The 22741-nt window shown below is 35.0% G+C and overlaps 2 protein-coding genes across 6 annotated transcripts; both read right to left on the bottom strand.

The window, feature by feature from the left end:
- Window positions 1-672: 672 nt before the first annotated feature.
- On the bottom strand, window positions 673-6330 carry LOC114410015 (protein phosphatase 1 regulatory subunit INH3-like). 5 transcript variants are annotated; one of them, XR_003666263.1, is made up of 4 exons: window positions 6312-6330; window positions 5684-5798; window positions 5509-5590; window positions 673-1327 (listed from the first exon to the last, which is right to left on the bottom strand). XR_003666263.1 is itself a non-coding variant. In XM_028373751.1 (3 exons), the coding sequence occupies exon 3, from the start codon at window positions 1204-1206 to the stop codon at window positions 841-843; it is 366 nt and encodes a 121-aa protein (XP_028229552.1). In that variant the 5' UTR covers window positions 1207-1327; window positions 5509-5595; window positions 5684-5862; the 3' UTR covers window positions 673-840. The 5 variants fall into 5 exon arrangements, 3 of the variants coding, with proteins under 3 accessions (XP_028229552.1, XP_028229553.1, XP_028229551.1); XR_003666262.1 differs by lacking the exon at window positions 6312-6330 and adding an exon at window positions 5876-6001; XM_028373751.1 differs by lacking the exon at window positions 6312-6330 and having other exon boundaries at window positions 5509-5595; window positions 5684-5862.
- A 1370-nt stretch (window positions 6331-7700) lies between these two features.
- On the bottom strand, window positions 7701-21802 carry LOC114410014 (CLPTM1-like membrane protein cnrB). The gene is made up of 12 exons (XM_028373748.1): window positions 21401-21802; window positions 20829-20975; window positions 20592-20706; window positions 20405-20499; window positions 20145-20254; window positions 13817-13854; window positions 13254-13489; window positions 10803-10896; window positions 10509-10699; window positions 9898-10117; window positions 8884-9051; window positions 7701-8206 (listed from the first exon to the last, which is right to left on the bottom strand). The coding sequence occupies exons 1-12, from the start codon at window positions 21596-21598 to the stop codon at window positions 8061-8063; spliced, it is 1758 nt and encodes a 585-aa protein (XP_028229549.1). The 5' UTR covers window positions 21599-21802; the 3' UTR covers window positions 7701-8060.
- Window positions 21803-22741: the final 939 nt, after the last annotated feature.

The following is a 22741-nucleotide window of genomic DNA, read 5'->3' as shown; positions in this document are numbered from 1 at the left end:
CGGTGGCACCACCGTGCAACGAATTCCCACCATTCTTCGATGGAAAAATAGACAAATCATGAGTTAAGAAGAAGATGAAGATATAATAGAAAGTGGAGAGAGAATGAGATGGACTCTCGCTTTGGGCTCCTTCCTCCAACAACTTGTTTATACTTTCCAAATCCATCTGCTTGCTTTGCTTTGCCTCTACAATTTTGGATAAATAAAGATTGCTTTAACCATTTGACTTTCAATTCACAACCCGCAGTAGCCACCAAGCCAATTATGTGCGGTAATATTTTCTTTCTAAAAAACTACCATATGACGGTTTCTAGCGTGCTACAGTCCAACATGTCTTCCACGGTGCCATAGTTTTCCTAGACCATTAGATATAATACTAAAGTAATGCACGACTGATGTTTTTTGTGACTTTCTCTGCTCTTTAAGAAATTTTACAAAAACAATTTATCTCCATTTTCCCCTTTTGCTTCAATCTTGGGGCTTTTTTTTTATCATCTGAGGATTTTTTTTTTCGAAATTATTAAATGAGAACACTTTTTGAATTAATTCTCATTTAGGAATAAGTCCTAGAATAATCACAATTTTATAAACAGAAGAAGTTGTAAATCTATGGTTTTATGTTTGCAACTCATGGTTTTATATTTGTAACTCATTTAGAGGTAAGTGTAAAAGTAGTCACAACTGAACCCTCTATTTCCAATGTCGTGATTTTATACTTGCAACAGAAATTAAATATTTCCTGACTTACAAACTCAAGTTCAATGGTTTCTTGAATCATTTACCCTACAAAATATATGCCATTTTTCGGTTTATTAGTCACCTCTCAGCTCAATCAGATCCCTAACTGCTTGGGCCAGCTTCATCATAATTCTTACAGCAAAACCCACTATCGTGAGGGTGTTCATCAGAGTGATGTTCATCTTCATCACTATCATCTTCATCAAAGGGCTTTTGTTTATGGAAGATACAGCACTTCTTGGAACTCTTTTTCTGCATGAACTCGTTGTCTACAGTGCCCTCTTTCCAAGAAACCTTCTTCTTCTTGCGATTGAGTGGGAGGAAGAGGACTTCTGGTTGCTGTTGTTCCTGCTGGGATGAAGAGGATGATGGCTCAGAGTTCAAAATTGTTATGGTGGTGGTGGTGGTGGCAGTGATAGAAGGGGAAGACAATGCCACTGGCCTGGAGGTGTTCGTGCGTCTGTCCATGGCTGTTCTCTCACAGTTCAAAGAGATTGGAGACACAAATACATCAAGTTTATGACACCTCGATTGAGTAATTCTGCAGGTTGCTCTGTTCCTGTTTTACTCCCCTTCAATCTGCTTTCAACTAAGAAATATGAAATAATGTTAATCTCAATAACTAATATTTGGGTTGACAAACTTATATGATGCTCAAGTATGTTGTGTTTTGTATTGTTTTAAATCGTAATTTATATATTCCAACTGCATTTATAATTACAATATTAATGAAGGAAAAATCTCGAGAAGGGATTGCAAGCAAAAAGCCGAAGATGCAAAAGCAGTTACTGAATGTGAATGGGAACTTACTAAGAAACAATCAGAACTGAACAGCACAAACATCCGCACTACTAATTGAAAACAAAATAGGAACATTAAGGCATCGTTATTCAGATACACTAACTAGGTACTCAATATGATAACTGTAGGAAATATGCAAAAAAAGTTAAAGGAGCAAGTTTATATCTCCAAACTCCAAAGGGAACTTTGTATGCACATCCAACCTTTATTCATAAATACTTTTGGAAACGTAACCACCAGACAGTACCCATTTTGACTTCTTAACTAATAGGAATATAGGATAATTACTCATGAGTTAAAGAATGATCACCTATGACTCAGATAGAGTGACTACCTCATATTCATGGATAGTTTGAATTGGCAGCACTATATGTTGACTACCTCAGTTTTGAACTCAGTCCCCAAAAGACCAGAACTCGCAATACATGACCCAAAAAGAATAAAAATTCAGTCTACATATCACAGGCTCATTCAGTCCAAATTCACTTTTCAGGTCAAATGCAAGTTGAATCTTCAGCAAAAATCTATAACAAGCATACTCAAATAGTACATAAATTACTATTGAGCAAAAAATTAGCATAAGAAGCAATAAAAGCAAATTAACTCAAACTTAATCCTGATCGACTAATGTAAGTAGCCTTCTATTTTGTTTGAGAAAGAGCAATAGCATTTATCAAGTTCCCCTTGCCGTGGTCCTTGGCAAACAAAGACATACATAATTGCATCCCCTTTGGAAAGAAGAAATGCGCCCTCAGGGAATTAACTAGATTATTTAACAAGAGAATTACAGTTTCTAGGTAGTCATTAATTTTAAAAACGTGTTTGAGCACCAAAATTGATGGTTTTAAAAATGTGTTTGAACCCCAAAATTCAAAACACAGTTTAAAAATTCATGGATTTTAAAACTATTTTTTCTCCAAAATCAGTTTTAGACATTGGTTTTAAAAGCAGAAAAGTGGGAAAAATATGCCCTGTATTGAATTTCCACAAATCAGATTGCTATAGCAGTATAGCAAAAAAAAATCTTGTAAAAAAATAAAAGTAACTGTTCAAATCAGGGCAAGCTTTCACAACATATAGAGCTGCCAATTCAATATATTCAACCTTTTATACATAATTTCAAGCACCAAGTTCCAGGTCACAAAGTGCTATAACAGGATATGAAAGAGGCTAGTCTCCCTCTTGGTGTCCCTAAGAAAGTGGGGAATGAAAAAGTAGAACACCATCTAACATGAAATACAATTCAAGCTAAAAGTGAATATTCCATTGAGTTAGTGATCCAGACGAGCACAAAGTGTAAAATAGTTCCCATGTTTAGGATGTTTGGCTTCTGCGAGCTCCTTGCACTTCACTTCTGATGTGGTGCTAGTAGCTTGTTTGTGCATTCAAATATTAAGAAATTATTGACAGTATGATTAGCTATTGTTAAGTTCGGTGGTTTGATATCTAATCAGTGTCACAATTCCAAGCCAGGTAGGTACCAGCTGAACAAAGAGCTTTATGGTCCTTTTTAATTTTTATAGTACGATATTATACATCTACTACTACCTGTTTTTGTTCACTAGAAGATTACAAATTCCCAACATTAAAAATGTGGCATAACCACCCCCCCGCGGCTAATATGCCCAATGTTCTTGCTAAATATGATGAGAAGCTATTCTCCCCAGAACAAAAGGAATAAAGGATTAAAACCTTCCACACCCTATGCAATATTTACAGATTGCATTCTTCTAGTTAGTTCATAAGGATTAGATACCCATATTCCAGGACCATACAAACTTGTTAAATGAAACGCCAAAACCAAAACAAGCCACCCTTGCAAGAAATAAATGGAATTCAAAACCAAAACAATAGCCACCAAAAATCACAAGCCCGAAAACACAATATGTGCCCCAACCACACCTTTGTAACTCCAAATAACTGCATTCGTTATAGTCCCTGCCCAGACCCATGATATTCCAACAGCCCCATGAACTGGCTATTCCGAGGAGAGTTATGAAAGGTATAATTTACATATCCTGTCCCCGCATTAGGTCAAGAGGACACCATGTTTTCATGTCCTCTCAAACTTTCATGAGATTTTTGAATGAGTTTTGACAAACTTGATGAAATGTATAGATTCTAAGGCTTTTAATATTACAATATTAGGATCCATTAGACTTGTACTTGTCCATTGGACAAATGGATTTAGTAATAGAATCAGTGCATGACGCAGAAGTTTTGATATTTAAAAAAAACCTAAAGGGTTTATCATATAAAATTTTTAAAAAAAGACCCTCAAAGTTTCAGAAAACAGATGGAAAAGAAAAATAAAACTAAAATTTCATTTCTGCTTCCTGCAATAGCAGAAAACAATTGTATTTTATATGTTTAACAATTATGTGTTCTCTTTATAAACAGCGGAGAAGAAGAAGTGAACAAAATAACAACGGGCTAATAAGTGTCAGATATATTTGAAGAGACTTGAGACTTAGTTCTATTTTGGTAAAGCTTGAGTCCTAACAGTCAGCCAAAAGACTTTTATATATATTGACACGTGGTCGTCGAGTACAAGAGAAGAAAGGGGTGCAGACTGCACCCTATGAACAAACGGATACGGCAGAGAAAAAGAAAAGACAAGAAAGGACAGTACAAGCATAAAGTAATTTAAAAGTACAAAAACAAAATACAAAAGACATGTTAGTTCTAACAAAGAGAAAAGAAACCAATATATATGAGGAAGGAATGACTTTGAAACTTGACTATGCTTTCGTCATTAACAAGATCCAGTACAAACCTCTTTACCAAAAGCATGGCCGGTCAGGTTGTGACACGTGGAATAAACATTCTCAGGATCAGAAAGAGAAGAGACATAACCCTATACACTAAGCAACAAAGGAAATATTGTGGCCTGTTGGCAGTATACACTATACACTATACAGTGAGAGAAATACAAAAAAGAGATTGTAGTAGTTTTTGGTTGTCCATCTATTCCAAGCATTCTTTGCTTAAGGAGAGTTAGGTCCAGGAATATAGCAAAGGACAAAATACGTGATGGGTTAAGGAAGGGTAAAGCACATCATCACTTGCCTACAGTGCCAAAGCACCCAAATATTGCAGCAAATGCTGACAGCTTACATTAGCCAGTAAAAACTAAAAAGTAACATTTTATTCTGCCTTCCAATCAACTTCTTCCTTAAAATTGTTTAGTTACAAGTAGCCAAGCAACAGAATAGAAAAACCAGAACAGTGCATATTATTATAAGATAGATACACCAAAGAGACAAGGGACTTTTGTTTCCTCTGTGATGGAACCCTTTGACAAAATTGAAAATCTTCAATTCCAATTTTGATTCTCTCACACAGCCAAATGGAACATTGACACTTCACTGATGCAACCTTATTCAACCAAGTGGTTCAATAATGTATCCCTCATCATCTTCTATTATTCTTTCTCACCCCTGTGCCCTTTCCTGGTAATATAACATTCACTGGCCACAGAGCACAGTCTGGTTCGATTCTAGTTCTGCCTTGTTTTCAGAACAGCACTCTCAGCCTGAGACGCTTGACCCACCCAACAGAGGTATTATTACTTGCTCACAAGCCGCTTTTACGTGAATGTTTTGAGGACTAGGATAATTAGTGTTTATTCATATTAGGACGATTACTGGGTCTTTAGCTGATTTAATTGCCAATAGAATTTGTTCACTACCAACCTTTTTCTGCTTGTATTATATATTTATCCTTACCCACACAGATAAAATCTATACCCAGATATCGGATTCGTTAACATCAACAACATAGATTAATAACGAAATATTAACAACAAAATCATGAGTATCCATTTCACTTTCAGTTTGTAGGAGTATTCTAGAATAACTTTTTGGGCATTGCATTTACGCTTAAAACCAATTTTAAGTTTCAAACCTTGTGGAACAGACACGATCATCATCATCATCGTATCATACAATACAAACGATTCGTTCAAACCTGAATCAAAGATCTGTAGCCTTTTTTAACGTTTGTCCACCGAGCTATGTTTAGCAACAGAATCAACAACTTTGTTTTGTCTCTGCACTAAATCAAACACAAAGGGGAAAAAAGAGAAAAGAAATGAAAACCAAATATAATCAGAATCGCACAACAACAACGAGAAAATGAGTACCTGATTGAGTTTGATTTAAGACGCGTTTAGGGTTTTGATTAGGGAGAATTAATCACCGACGACAACAATTGGAGATGCGATTAGGGAGAGAGCGATAGTGGAGGGGGAAGCCAACCTGAGAAACTAAAACGCGATTAGAATAATTACATTCTTTCTAGCGTTGCGTTGAGAGTAGTTTTCATTTGATTTTACCGTTTTAGGTCCGGTTCATTTGGTTTGTTTGTAGTTACTTCGGACACCCACACCCTTAATTACATACGAGTAAAAGTGATTAAATAGAGAAATGCTATTTGACCTGACGCATAATAATAATAATGATAATAATAATAAAATATTTATTTTTTAATGCCATCTTCTCACACATTCTCTAATTTTCAATGCATAATAAAGACCACGTTTTCTTCAAGACCACCCTAACTTAAAATTCTACTTTCTAACCATGTGAATACATTTAAAAGACAACAATTATAACCATTTCCAAGCATATATATATAATGCACTGCAATTGTTTTTTTTTTTAGCATATCTATATCATATTCAAACAATGTTTTTTCTTGTTCTTTAGTTAATTGTTACTCTTCACTCCTCACATATAACTATTATGCATAATAATGGGACAAGGGCATACAAAACGAAATGGAAACCATGCTTTGCTGCATTGTACGTATATCTTGTGCTATTAACATGTATCCCAAGCCATGAGAAAGTGCTCAAGATAGCTCTTGCCTAAACAAGCCTTCTTTGGCTTCCTTTGTTTCTGCATTTCATCTGAGTTTGTCAAATACCATCGAGTTTTGCAACAATCACAAACAGCAAACTGCAGAAGCTTGTAGTTGTCGACCACCAACCTCAGGTTCGGGAAGTTGAGTCTGGAAAATTCGCTTTGTCGGAGATGCTTTGTCAGTAATCGTTATCAACATGCGTGTCTGTGTCAAGGGCCCCACACCTCTCAGATATGCTGTGTGTGCGTGCAAAAGTCTGGGATAGGCATGGTTGTGGTCACGTGAGGAAGGGTAATCTTGGAAAGAACTTAAATTTTAAATGTTAAATTAAATAAATATTCAATAGTAAAATTAAAGACAGATGTCAATTTTTGATTGGCTCGGTATATATTTTGGCTGGTTTCTGGCGAAGGATTAGCATTTCTTGAGAAAATAATATTGTGCAGATAAGGGATAAAAATATATGCAAATAAAAAAAAATCTGGAATTGAGCCCAAGGAAAAAAAATGTAAATGAGGGTAAAAAAAATAAATAAAAAACACACAAATGAGCAAAGATTGAGTAAAAAAAAAAAGTCTTGTAAATGAATGGATAGTGGAGAAAAAAAAATGAATAGGAAGAAAAATATTTTTTGGACAACCTTAAGTTATCTACAACTTTAAAGAGAGAAAAAAAGAAGACATAAATGATTGATGATGTAGTACCATAACAAAAGAGAAAGAGAAAAGAGAATTATTAATTAAATGTTTAATTTTTTTTGTTAAAATATAATCAGATGAATAGGAAATGAGAAAAACAAAACACATGACAAATAAATGAAAAAAAGAAGATTGAGAAGAATAGTTTAAATGAATGAGAAAAAAATCATATAAGTATGAAAATGATGAAAAAGGAAAATTCGCAAAACCTGAGACTAAAAACACGTTTTTTATACATGACTATGCACATACACATATATAATAGTCTAATATATTCCAATGAATTCTACATTATTTTGCTTATATGTTGTCTCTTCTCATTTCTCCACCAAACAACACAACGGGATAATAAGTTGTTTATGTAACTTTATTTTTTGCCCAATTCTATTATACTTTATATTGTGCTTTGGTGTATATCAAATGCTCCCTATTAAGTACAAGCCATTTGATATCCAAAACACGTTGTAATCGTAAGTACAAAGCACACTTTTTCCAACTCCCTAATTACGAATTAGAGTTAATGATAGCCGAGAATCTGGAAGATGAGTTAATTTGGTCCGAAATGTTAAAAAATGTTAAACACCCAACACAAATAAATCACAATTCAAAACCAAGGATAAATTAGTGAAAAATACATGAGTGGAAGAAAATAATACATAAAAGGGTTATCTGTCACAAACTAAAAGACATTTGAGATTAAAGAAAAACTACAGAAGGGCAACTAAAAAGCTGTTATGACCCTTACAGTCAACCATAAGGTCTCAGTAGTTAAATTCCCTCCATCCTTCGGTACTAGTAAAAATTCCAGTAGAAAGGGCCAAACTAGAGCTTTCTTTCAACAAAAATCTAATTGCAAATGTGTAACAAAAGGGGAGAAAAACAAATCAATCCCCGTTGAATTCTACAGTATTAAGTATCTACTGTAAAATTTTCTCAAATTGTTGAGAGAAAACCAAATCAATTAGTTTTCTTCTCTTCTTCCTTTGCAGCGTCTGTCTCTGCCACAGCCTGATCATCCTCACCTCCAAAACCAAATTCGTTAACACGTTTCTTGTCCACTTTATAAATCCACCTCTGGTATAAGTATATGACAAAGATAAGATCTGCAAGGCAGGAAGGGACAAAAGAAGAAATTAAGACAATGATAAAGGGCATTGATGAACTGATATACTTGCATAGTGCCAAATATTAAGAGAAAATACACAATTGCAAGAATAATATTTCATAAATGAGTGTATTCAAATTTGTCAAATTATGGAACAAAGGAGATTCAATAATGATTATCCTTTCAGCTACATGGCAATCATGAAAGGTTCGTGATTGCAAGGCAAGGGCAGAAAATAGTATGATAACATAAAATGCAAGCTCCTTCCCTTCTTTAAAAACTAAAACTATTGGCTTCAATACTCTGATGGAGAAGGAACACCATTGTTCTGGGAAATCCTTCTCGAAGTAACAAAGTTTAACCTCATGTGGCTAACACACAACCACCAAGTTCAAACTCAGTTTATTAGCTCTCAGGTAGGCTGAGATTCAAACTCTCATATAATAAATATAAGAGGTTGGGCTTTATCAGGCTAGTTGCACTTAGCTTCCTAATCCTGGGGAAGTAATACCAGATTTTACCAGTTATTCTACTAACAATCTTTCCACATCTAATCATCAGGTCTTAGATCTCCTTTGTTAAAAGAAAACAACATTTCTTGCACCACAAGCATATTAATCTTAATATGAAACTAGCCTTAGTATTGAAAGCAGTTGGTCATGATCATAATCTTACCATCACGGAAGACAGAAAGCCGATGGAGTGTTGGCATTTTAATGACAAAGGCAAAAAGGTCATCAATTATGGTGTTGAGAAACTTGTAAGTCATTTGCCTCCAAGGTAGATGAGCAACAGATTTGAGCTTGTAGTTGATGAACAATTGAGGGCACATCATAATAAAACCTACAGTACAAAGAGTACAAACATTAAAAAGTTTACAAAACTTATAAACTTAATAATATAATCTGCATTGAAATTGGTTAAGTGTGTGACTGTCTGTGTTCGGTTTGAATTCTCAGATGCATAAACCCATGTGGTCATGTCAAATTAGAAGCTACTCTCGGTAGCTTCTATATCCTCAGTGAAATTGAGGTGAAACAAATAAATGTACACACCTTCTTTACGCGAATCCAAACACTGTAAATACTTTGTTATGAAAAGTAAAATGTTTTTTCTTACCCATATGAAGAAAAAGTGGGCAAATAAAAATTGAGGTAAGAACTAAGTTTATTTTCAACAAAAGAAAAATAAAAATGCTGGTAAGAAACACAGCAGTGTTCTTACTGTAGGTGAATTTCATATTTATTCTATTTCAGCCTTTGACAGCATAATGATAATAAGAATGAGAATAAGTATTCTGACTTCTTTTCTAATTTATTTTTTTACTTAGAGAAAAAATCACGCTTTCAGCAAGATAAGGTTTAACTCCAACAAAAGTAAAAATATGCATTAAGTTTTAACTCAACTAATTTATAAAACCTCTGCTACCCTAGCAGCACGAGTTGTGATGAACACAACCATGGGAAAAAAGCATAAAAGCACCTGTGATTCAGGACAATCTTGCTAGGGAGTAGGGAAGCATAAACCACATTACCACAACAGTTAGGAAATTAAAACTTAAAAGCACACCAAATTTATCAGAGTCAAAGCATTTTTGTTTAATTTAATCAATTTAGACAGTCATGGTCATGATTTCATATATGGTAGTACCAACGAAAACACAATCATAGCATAACCAAGATTGCTTACCAAACATGTATACACAACTTGTGAGCGAAGACAAAATCCAAGAATACCAGCTCTTGTGACGCTCATACATCAGTGAGTAAACAGAAAAGCCAGCAACAAGGAGAAATAAAACATAGAACAAATACTTCATAGCAATATCATCATATTCCTTTGTCTTATTCCGTACGTATGATTCTCGATCGCGGAGCTTCAACATAGGTATCCTTCCTGTCCTATCAATCTGGGAAAAAATAAATTACAGATTGCGGATATCAATAAAAATAATTATGGAACATCAGAATATGTAGTAGACAAAGATGGAATATAAATGCAACATGTATACATACTCACTCAAGAAAAGTGATAAAACAGTAAAAAGGAAAGGTCCCAGCAAAATATTCTACGCATACATATTACAGTATGTGTAAACATGAAAGGTCACAGCAGATGTTCTACATATGCACACAGTACTAAGTATACATGACACTAAAGAGGTGGAAGCTTGCAGTGTCAGCAACAGCAATCATTATCTCAGGAACCATGCTATTTTATATTCAAAATTCAAAAAGCACACCTATCAAATATGTTTAACATATACATATAAAAGAAAAGCTAGAGATCACAAAAAATACCTCTATGCGCATGGCTTTACCAATTTTCCAAAACTCAATAACACAACCAATTCCAGAGCTTGCAAGAATCATCCAAGAGGTGTCATTGTCAAGTAGATAAAGGAAGATGATAAGCTGACAAGCAAAGCTCACAACAACGGTCTTTGCAGAGAGTCCTTCCATAGATTTATTTTTGTTCCAAAATTGGATGTCTAGGAAGAAACAAAATAATTAGTTGATAACCTGTACCTCTAACCAAATCCATATGGATTTTCTTCTTGGAGGTGCTTAAAGACTGTTGGACAATTGACTTACCATTCTTGAAAGCCAAGAAGTCAAAGACTGAATGAAGAAGAGAAACAACCATGGTAATTGCCAGGAGGTAAGGATTCCCTTCCAAGAATACCCTCTGATATAATTATCAAAATCAAATAGTTAGCCAATTAGAGAAACAAGGCACTTAACAATTCATACAGCGAGAGACAGATGCACAACAAAGGATTGTTCTTATGTTTGTTGAAATTCCATTTTAAAATCTGTAAGAGCATTAATATACATTATATAAATAAATCAAATGCTATTTAATAAAACTGAGTGATAAAGTGTTTGAGAAGGTGAGAAAGTGTTTGAGAAGATGAGAAAATTGAGAGAAAAGACTGATATTATTACTAGACTGAAAAGTTAATCGAGGTATATATAGACCTCTGAACCTTTACACCAGCAGTAACAGAATCTAACTAACTAACAGCAAAGGCTAACTGAATTAACTAACAGACTAACTGAATTAACTGAGCTAACTAACAGACTAACTAATTTGTTATCAGATATCTAATGCTAGAGAAGTGCTGTTAGCAAAGGCTAACAGCCCTTGCAAGTACACAAAATTACAAAACTGTTTTTACAGTTATACAACACATGCTCTAATATTCTAATAAATGCCAAGCTGCTAAGAGACAACATAGAGATGAGCATTGTGAGGTGAATGTCTGGTAGGAAGCGGTTAGATGTATTGAAAAACTGCACATGCAAGGGGCTGATGATGGGAACACAAACAAAACACACAAGACAAATCATGTGTTTCACCATAGAGCTTAAACTTTTAGGATTGTTAGCTCATGACATGATATTAGAACCTCTACGCCCAAGTAAGTTGTTTAGAATTCGATCCTTACCACCCTCATTATTCTAATAAAAAATAAATAAATTCTGCAAGGTATGTAGCTATGTGGGCATATGCATTACCCATGCTTCAAGTCTGATGGGCTCTTGTGGTATGTTAAGAGATATACATAAATCCATTCATATGTTTTCACCAAAACAACTTAAGATGCTGAAATTGTAGGCTCATGACAACATGGTTCGGACCAATCTACTTCCACACAATCACTCCAACAAATATTCACCATCTTAAAACAAGACCATAAGATTTGTGTAGAAGTACTTCAACCCATCCTAAGTTATGTATCACCCTACAAATCTAAGTCCCCCACACAAGAATTGCAAGAAATGATAAACTCTCACTTACAAGAGACACTCTTTACAACACCACTCTGGATGTGACTCTCAATAATAGTATGACTCTCAATATGTGGTCATGTGCTTTCTTCCGACAATGGAAATTAATTACTCTTCAGATTTTAAAGACCATTGAAGTTTGATATCTCATTCTTTAAAGGTGAATATAGATCTTTTTCTTGAGTCAAAGATTAATTCCATGAACATGGCAATTTACAATGCATGGGACCCATCGATATGGAGGAACCCAATAATGCCCTTCATTTCTTATTTTACTTGAAAATTTTAATCATTACTCCCAACATAAGAAGTACCGAAAGATAGGTGTACCTTGAATAGAAAACTACATGAAATTTGTTTAAGAACATACAACACTTAAAACATAAAGTAATAAAGGACAACGATCAAGGATGAGATGGTTGGAGAACTTATCAAGATTCAAGAAAGATGTGGCTTTAAATAACATTGTTCAAATAGGAAGGAAAAAAAATATTTAATGAATTCCAAAGCCAGGTTTTGTTTTAAATATCAATCCAGGGGACTCAGATCTCATATATTTGCATAATTAAAAAAAAAAACTGCTGTCATATATAGATACAATCTAACACCTTAAAAATTCAGAAAATAATTTCAGCATATGTTGCAGTCATATATCAATCCAAATAACTATTTATTTATCAATAGCTTTTTCAGGAAATTGGCAAAAATAAGTGATTATTTTCTCCAAAATAAGCTGAACCAAACACACATTTAAACTTCGGGGAAGTTATCAAAAACATAGAAATGGCTTTTCTGATAGGTAGATTACGAAATTAAGGAGCATATAACTAAGGGTAAAAATCAGTGAATCAGAGGTATGCACACCAGAATTTTGTACAAGTACCAAATACTGTACTAATTAAATTGTCTTCCAACACAACAAAAAGAGCTGCTCTCATCAAGATTGTATTTAAAAGTAATACTCAATTAAGCGGTACTTGAGCAGTTGAACATAACACTGCCACTCATTACAACCAAAGAGCACAAAATATAATGGCTTAAGAAAATAACATGTCACAACAGAAAAAAATGTATAGACAAGTTCATAGTGAAGGATGCAGGGAAAAGAAGGAAAAAAATGCCTCAGAGTTCATACGAACCATAATTCAGCATAATACCCAAGTACTCAACATGGATGTTCCATCAAATAAGTTCAATCTACTGTAAACCAATAATTATGCAGAATTGAGACAAATTTCTAAAATGACAAACCTTGAGTTCATCAGCCTCGCCTTCAAGCATGCTTCCATAACTACGGTGAATCTGGAAGGACTGGTCAATCTGCAGGAATAACTGCCACTTTGTCATACTAATGGGACCAACTTCCAGGTTAAGTGATAATTCAGTCACTGTCTCGTTTAAAGGTATCAGCTTATCCCTGAGTAACCAGAACTCATTGAAATAAACAATTGGATAGTAGTTCCCAGTAAAAGGATCGATGTTCAAGTCTAGGCACGCAAAGTTAAGGTAACTTGACATATAAATATATAATCAGCTAAATTGCATGAATGCACCAGTTACTCAGTGTCAATAAATTGGAAAGGTCAAACAAGGAATTTAAAATTCAAAAAATAAGAGACTTCACTGAAAGTGAAATGACACATAACGCCCTGCCATCTATAAGTTCCCCACTATTTTGTATTAATCTTGCTTATAATAAGACCATATATGTTTAATGATAGACATGATATGCATAAACCAATGCCAAGAAAGGGGGAAATGAAAATAATTAAAGGGAAATAATTAATAGAAAACAATGTAAATGACAAGGATACATGGAGCAATGTTTGGTGCTACACCTGTTTTTGGGTACCTGCAAGCAGGAAAAGTATATTATAACAATAAGAAACATAAAAAAAGAATATCCATCAATTAAGTGGCTCAGCTACTGACAAATCTAGAAGCAAGATTCATAGGTATTTTACTACCATAATTGAATCTAGGAAATGTCAAGTAAGAAAGTTCACAAGCTTCGTTTGAGTAGAAATTTAGGATAGGTCTCAGATTTATAGATTAGCATCAAAGATGAAACTACATTTGCACTGATGGCCAACAAAGTTGAACCTTAGTAGGAGGCAACTGGTGGTGAATGACACGATGTGCCCATTCTGCAGTAGTCATGAGGAGGATGCTGCCCACTTGTTTTTTCACTGCAGTAAGATCCTACCTCTATGGTGGGAATCACTATCTTGGATTGGAATAGCCACTGCACTTCCTCAACACCCAGCGGAGCACTTTATGCAGCATGGGCATCAGGTTACTGGGACCACAAAGTCTACAAGGTGGAAATGTTGGTGGGTTGCAGTAACGTGGACCATTTGGCAACAAAGAAATAGAATAGTCTTCCAAAATCAAGGTTTCAACAGCAGCAAAGTTATGGATGATGCTCTGCTATTACTTTGGTCTTGGCTCAAGTCCAACGAGAAAGATTTTTCAGTTCACTTTAATCAATGGTCTTCCAATCTAACACTAGCTTTCTGTACTTAGCTTGGGAGTTTGGGGGCTGGACTCTTGTAGCATGGGTTAGGTAGCAGGGTGTTATGGTGCTGGCTTTGTTCCTTCTAATTATCATAGGAACCAGCTGGCCCCTAAAATTTGTAATTTCAGTACCACTGGTACTCATTATTAATATATCATATCTATGTTTGCTGAGCAAAAAAAAAAACATTTGCACTGATGGGGTGATAGCTCCCCCAAACTTTAAAAATTACACATTTCACTTCTGTTTTATTGTATTTTGTATAAAAACAAATTTAATCCTTTTTTATCAAAAAAATCTTTTTTAATTTTTGTTTCCCACCCCCAGAAGTTTCTGTCCTAGTTCCTACTCCAACCAGCGTGCTAGCTATTGTTTGACCGTATTTGAACAATATATACAATTGCTATCTGTGCCAACAACATACATGTTGCAAGAAAGGATATAGAATCAAAAGATGTGCATTTTATGGTCATCAGTTCAAATATGTAACAGGACACCAATTGATCATGGGATTGGGAATCATACAATATACAAGCATACAAGAAGCTGTGATAATGTTCATAAAAGTTCCAAAAATGTATAAAGACAGGGTTCAGTACATTTCAAACAGTGTTGCAATGGCAACTGTAAGTTCAAATGCTTAATCTTAGGTATAGGGCTGCTCACAAGTGCCATTGTTGATGGAAACAAGAGTATCAAGGTACTGAATCTTTTCACTACTCTGGCAAATATATACTTACATGAATCTATTCTTCTTAGAATAGGAATTTTGATAAAATATGGGCAAGTAACATCCTCAATTGAAATAAGTTACATTTCTCCACGAAACCAGAAAGGAAGTCTTGGTACACGAGCTTTTAGTATGAACAATATAATAATAATAATATTACTAAGGCATCAATGAATGAAAATGATTTTAAATTTGAAAACAATAAGAGAAGTACAAATCCATCTTTCTGTCCTATTTACAAAATCAATCACAGGTTCCAACATATATAAAGCCCACAGACTTATCTAAATTCAACATACAAATAATATATAGTTAAAACTGAGATTACATGCATAATTTCACTGATATAAATACGGACTTATGTAATGCTGTTGAAACAGGTTTGGGCCATTGGACAGGCTTGCCCCACCATACTTTTTGAGTGAGTTGGGTAAACAATGTCATGACCCATAATAGTGGGTTAAATAACCCTAAAATCCTTCTGATGCCAAAAAGAGTGAAAATTGCAAAAATCTCCCAAGAAATGAGTGGGAAATGGCAAAAAGGATGGACAAAACAGAGATTTCATCCCTGTCCAAAATTATGACTGCTACAAGTGTGATTCTGAGCTTGAAAGGCCACAATCTGTACATGTGACAGAGAACTTAAAGCAGACAGTCTGCTTGGCTCTGCATCACAGCTATATGGAAGCACAATTTCCTGCTATTAACTACTATGAATGAGCTTTCCACCATGGGCGATGACAATGTTATGTTGCATGTTGATGATTTGAGATCAATAGACCGAGATGCTGTAGGATATAACTGATTGAAGTATTTTGAAGGAGCTCAGATGTAGGCCTCTAGAGATGGAAGGTTGTTGGCAGCAGAGCCGTAGGTCATGCCAATGTAGGATTGCAACCCAAAAGATGTAGATACAAGGGTTGTGAATGAGAAATGCTAGGAAGCTGTTCACGGTGAGAAGCATGCTGTTCACTAATGAGACGAAGGAAGTGAGGATAAGGTGTTATTTGTGTTACTAGATGATGATGCAGGCTGAGATGAAAGGTAACACAGTAAGGGTGGATGTAGTATCAGGAACTTCAGAAGTTATTAAAGATGGCTCAGGAAATAGGGCAGGATAAGGGAAGCTATTTTCATTGAAAATGACATCTTTAGAAATATACAATCTGCCATCAGCAGCTAGGCACTTGTAACCTTTGTGTGAAGGAGAATAACCCAAGAATACATACTCTTGAGATCTGAATTGAAGCTTGTGCTTGTTGTATGGCCTTAGCAAAGGAAAACAAGAACAACCACACACTCTTAGAAAAGAGTAATCCGGTTGTTTGCTGAATAGTTTCTGATAAGGAACTTCATTATTGATAGCAGATGAGGGCATGCATTGTTGAACCGAATCCCACTGAGTGGAATATGGAGGTACTTATGGCAGAATGGGCCAATCTAGTCTTTCACAATAAAGTGATAGGTGGAACTGCCATTAAACGACTTATTAGCAGATTAATAGATCACTTCGGAATGGCACATACATCACATATCCTGGATCAAGTAAAGACTTTGGGATTCCGTCAAGCTACAGATACATCCCAATAATGAAGAGCTTGACTTGAGATAAAAGAGTGAGGCCCAGCTCCACGACATGTCTATGCTTGCATTCTACTACTCCATTTTGGTGATGAGTATGAGGACATATTAGTCTGTGCTAAATACCATGCTCTGTCAAGAATTTGGTAAAAGGTCTGAACTCCCCTCCCCAATCAGATTGAACAGCCTTGATAGACATATTAAACTGATTTGAAACCATAGTTTTAAACATTTTAAAGATTTCTAAAGTGTCAGATTTATTCTTAAGTACAACCAAGTGAATCTGGTATTAGCATCAACAAAAGTAACATAATACCAAAAACTAAAAGGAGATGGGGATGGGGCAGGTCCCCAAAGATCAGTAAAGATAAGATTAAAAGGTTTTGCATAGACAGTATGAGAAAGAAAAGAAGGAAGTCTATGTGACTTTCCAATACAATAGTGATTACAAAAATCTGTTGGTTCTTTATTAATATTTGGAATATTACAAAGTTGAAATTCAATTTTCATAGCAGCAACACTAGGGTGACCGAGCATAGAGTGCCATGTTGCAAAAGAAGTAACACTACTAGTAGCTGTATGTACAACATTCTTATCTACAGCAGCTTTATTTGATGAAACAGATTGAAAATCAGTCACTAGCTATGAAGTACGGACACTCCAGTCCCTTGCCGTGTCCGGTATCCGACACGCGTCCGTGTCAGTGTCTGACACCGACACGACACCCATACTACGTTCTATATTTTGGACATTACAGGTGTCTACGTGTCCGTGTCGTGTCCGGTGTTCGTGTCGGTGCTTCATAGGTCACTAGTGATTGTATTTACAACAGGACTTTGTACAGAAGCTTTAACAGAATTGCAAACATTTGAAGGAAGCTTGCACTTGGGCATATAGAGTCAAGAAGTGGAGGGAACTGATAGAGATCATCACTCCCCACAAATCCTTTTAGTAGAACAGTTTAGACTCCTGTGATTTAACAAGACAAAATGATGAGTGAAACTCAAAAAACACATTATTATCTTTGCAAAACTGACTGACACTAATGAGATTCTTAGTAATAGAAGGAACAAATAATAAATTAGTAAGAGTAAGAGAAAACTGAGGATTAAGGGGAGAGGAAAAGGTGGAAACACCTGGGGAGTTAATGTTGAGGTCTTGGCCATTATCAATAGTGATTTGGTCAGGCCCCTCAAAAGGTGTCACTTGCTGTATGTTCCGTGACATATTAATCACATAATGGGAAGCAGATGATGAACTAGTCAGATAAATCTGAGGATTGGACTGATGTTTAGAAGATTGCTGATTAGTCTGCTGTGGCTGCAGACACACATACTGAGGTTGAGCAGATGCCATGAGTGGCTACTGAGGTGAAGCAAGCACATACTGAATAGGTTGAGCATACTGAACTTGCAGAGAAGTCTGAGCATTGGAAGCTGAAGTAGATTGAGTAGAAGCAAGTGAAGCTGGTGGAGGAAGAGTAGGAACATAATTCTCCTCTAGTCTATGATAGCAGTAAGAAACAACATGGCCAAATTTGTAACAAATTTGACATTGTACATCAGCAAACCTACTTCTACCACTACCACGGCCTGAACCACGACCGTCACAGTTGCTTCGGCCAAGATTCCAACCACCACGACCACTGAAAAATCGATTTCCACTGTAATCATTTGCAGAATTGTCCTCAGAAGAGGTCAAAGTGGTCAAATTAACTTGGGCTTGAGAGTTAGTGTTCATAGACTATGGATGAAATCGACAGAAGAACTTCCAGAGTTGAGATTAACAGATCCTAAACCTTGATTAAGATTGATAGAACCTAAAGCCTGTTTACAAGATCAATCAATGCGCACTTCACGGGCAAGCAACAATGTTTCAACTTCATCAACAGTAAACGGATGAAAATGACTAGTAACAAGAGAAATAGATGATTCGCTATTAGAGTATAATATTCCAAAAATTCACATTCTGTTATAGGTAGTTAGATAATAGCTAACTGTTTGCAGTTAGTGACAGCTGTTACCTGTTAACAGCTTCTATAAATACCTAAATTGTACTCATTCTGCATTTGAGTTAATGAAATGCAAAACTCCATTCTCTCTGAAATTCTCCCCCTATCTCAATTTCTCTAAGATTCATACTCATCAGGAAGACCATCGAGAATTAGGTCAAGATGTTCAGAATTGAAAATAGTTTCACCAATTGAAGTCAACTCGTTAACAAACATCTGAACATGCAAAAGATAATCCAAATAGATTGATTATCAAGGGAGTGATTAGGGATTGAAAGTGTGATTGAATCTGATCCCAAAGTTGCCACGATGATTGGCATCCAATGACTCGTGGAAGAATGTTGCCAAAGATGGTGGATTGCAACCACGCAAGAAGAAATTGGTCTTGTTCGTACCAAACAGTAAACTCACCATTGACTTTATTAGCATTGTGATCTTCGATTGAAGCATACTTCTGTGGAATTTTCGGATTAGCGATGTAGCCTTCAAGATGATGACTATGAATAGCAGGTTCAACCTGTTGAATCCAAAGAAGATAATTCTTCGCATTAAACTTCTGAGAAATGGAATGCGCAAAGTCCTTCGAAGAAGCATTCGAAGCACTCGCCGACAGAGTTGCTGTGGTGGTGGGGAGGAAGGAGGAGAAACCATAGTAAGAATCAATGCAGAAGCCATGAATAGAAGTTTAGGTTTCAACCTAAGCTCTGAATACCATAAAAGAGTTGATAGAACTTGAGAGAGAAGAGGAGATTGAGATTGAGAAACCAATATTCTTCAACCCAACTGCCACTGATTACAAAGATGAATATATAGTTGGATAACTGCCAACTAACCTAATTGTCAACTAACCTAAGTTAGTTGACAGCTGTTAGGCACTAACTGACTAAACTATCAACGGATAATACTAGGTAGTTAGAATATCAGTTAACTGACAGAAACAAAAAGAAACACTGAGTAATGTATACTCTCTTATAAATGGTTAACCAAATGAATCTTCAACATTAAATTTTGTGAAGTTCCAATCCAACAGCATGATTCACCCCAAAAATGAATTTTCATTCCAAAATGCATAAATATTTCCAACCATCCCTCCGATACTACTTCATGCAAAACTAAATTCCAAAATTCCAATTAAAAGAAGGCAAATCTATCTGACAATCTCTTTCATCTCCCGCACGACACTTTCTCATAGAATAATAATCAGCAGTAATCAAATTTAAACAGAAATTATGTCTGTCAAAAAGTAGGACATATAGTTAAAAAATGTGCCAATAAATTAAATGAATTCCAAGAAACATACTGAGTGAAGTCAGCAACCAAGTTTATTGTTATATTTGGTTTCCAATATGAAGCCCACTCCACAGGACCATCATCATTAGAATCATCATCATCTTCAGATTCATCAACCACCTAACACAACCAAAAGAGAACAATATAGAGATCATCATAATAAAGATCTTCAGTTTCAGTACCATAATAAAGATCTTGAACTCAAGCAAAAGTACCATAATAACAATTTCACATAAGTTAATTACAAAAATATGGGAGCAAATAACAAACCTTGGATGTCACTTGAGCCTCACTAGAATCTGGTGAACCTCCCAACAGACTTTTCTTTTTATCTGCTTGTGACTTGGGCAAGTACATCACAACAGCTGAGACCAACAAAAATGAAGACGTCTCGTAAGCCACTTTCTTAAACATATTTAAAGTGACTAAAATATCAATAACAAGTTAAAAATCATACGATGCGTCCTTCCAAATGCTGCTTGAGGCTGGTATTCTGGATCACTTGGGTCAGGCGAAAAGCCAGAGTGTGCAAAGAAAACATGAGCATATAGACTCCCATTATGCTTCAAAGACTGAAAAGAGAATATGCAAACATAAAGTCCATTATTACGGGAACTACTTCTAAACTTTCTTCAAGAACCAATGTAAACAAATCATGCATGGCTTGCAGTAGCATCTTCAGTCAGAGTTATACCTCAGACGGATGATACTTCAAAGTTAGAGTCCTGGTACTCTCAGGTCCCCAAACGGCATACGGAATATTGGTTTCATGCCATACAAGAGAACTTTCACTACCAAAGTCATTGAACTTCTCGTACTCGGAAAGATAAAGCCACATATCCTGAACAAAAAAATAGCATCCGAAAAAGAACCTAAACTGAGCACAAAAACAAAAGGCAACACCAACTAGGAAACTCTTTGCAGCTTGCGCAAAAATCAGAACACAGACTAGTAAGATTATGATAATTACACAAAAACCTAATTTCGTTTTTCAGTAGAAGTAATTTATTTTGAGACTTTCGATCATGAACAAAGCTATCACGTACCATCATAACTCCATAACTCGAAATTGAAATTCCATTCAAACTTAAATCGTAACCTAAAAGTATCATCGAAATGGTATAAATAACTAACCTACATTCACTAGACAATCGAATTCAGAGAAATAATAATAATAATTTAATCGAAGTGAGATCATGCAATAGAAGTTGAGTTAGCAAAGGTTAAAGCGTGTGTGTGTGTGTGAGAGAGAGAGAGAGAGAGTACCAGAGGCTGTGCCTTCTGATAGAGATTGGAGATGAGAGCGGAAGGTTCGGTAGGTTTTTTGGGGGAAAAGAATTTGGAGGCGAAGTACCAGAAAACTGCCATGCGTATGATTCCGGAGAGGCCAAACCCTCCTTGCGGCTGTTGCTGCCGCCCTTGCGGCGCCTGGCCGCCTTCAACTGCTGGCGCAGGCGGCGCCATATTCGGCAGAGAAAGAGAGAGAGAGAAGAGAAATATCAGTGATGGAATCGAATCCAAGATTTGAAAACTGATACTTCGAGTAAGACGGTGTTGCTAATGTAGTATGTAGTATATGGTTTATTAGTAACTAAAACCGAAAAGGGGGGAAAAAAAAGAAGAAGAAGGAATTATTTTAGAACTGGGTGGCCACGCAATCTTCTCCAACCCCTGCTTTATGCAAATTGCAGTTACACACTTACACTAACTGGCTTATTAATACAAGAATAATAAAAAAATAAATTAAATTAGGTTTGAGTAATCGTGCTTAAATTAGTTTTTTCCTTTAATTGATTATTTAAGTTTGATTTGATTTTTTAATTTTATTTATATTCAATTTCATCTTCTAATTTTTAAAATTGATTCAATTTAAATTTATCATTTAAATTAATAATAATTTTATACCGTTGCAAAATAGACTTTCTTAATAATCTAATTTAGATAATAAAAGGAAATTGAATCAATTTTAAAAGCTAAAGAATTAAATAAAATATAAAAAATAAAGGATTAAAAAAATAATTTAACCAATAATTATTCTAACAATTTTGCATTATATATATTTGATATGATAAATAATCTTAATTTACAAATAACAAATGTTTGATCAATTTTATTTTAAATATAAAAGTAGTTAAAAAAATTATATGATCTTATTTAAGATGATGGGATTCGATATCGTTGATAAAATTTAATTGTGAGTATTTAGTAAGATAAGTTAGTCCTTCTAGGAAAAAAATTAGATTGATACTTATAATCTTTATTAAAATTCAATATCACATCATATTAAAAGGGAATGTTGGTCTATAAAATAGAGTTATACATATCAAATGAAATATGTTTACCACCAAACTTTCGTACATATGCCAACAAAAAATTATCCTAAGATGAAAAATACATAAAAAGTAAGTCTTTTAATTAATCAAATATCTAAAAATTTAATGTCACACTTTTTTATTATTTATGAGACTCATTTTTTATGTAATTTTTACTATATTTATGACATTTTTTTTTTCAAACATTAGTTAATTTATATAATTTTCACGTAAATGAATCTAATGAAATAAATTTCATAATTCATAAAAAAGATTCAAAATTGTGTTCAAAAAT

This window comes from Glycine soja, chromosome 4 (assembly GCF_004193775.1).
Source record: "Glycine soja cultivar W05 chromosome 4, ASM419377v2, whole genome shotgun sequence".
In the NCBI taxonomy this organism is placed as follows: Eukaryota; Viridiplantae; Streptophyta; class Magnoliopsida; order Fabales; family Fabaceae; genus Glycine; species Glycine soja.
The sequence above is the reverse complement of the archived record's forward strand: the minus strand, read 5'-3'. Positions and strand labels throughout refer to the sequence as shown.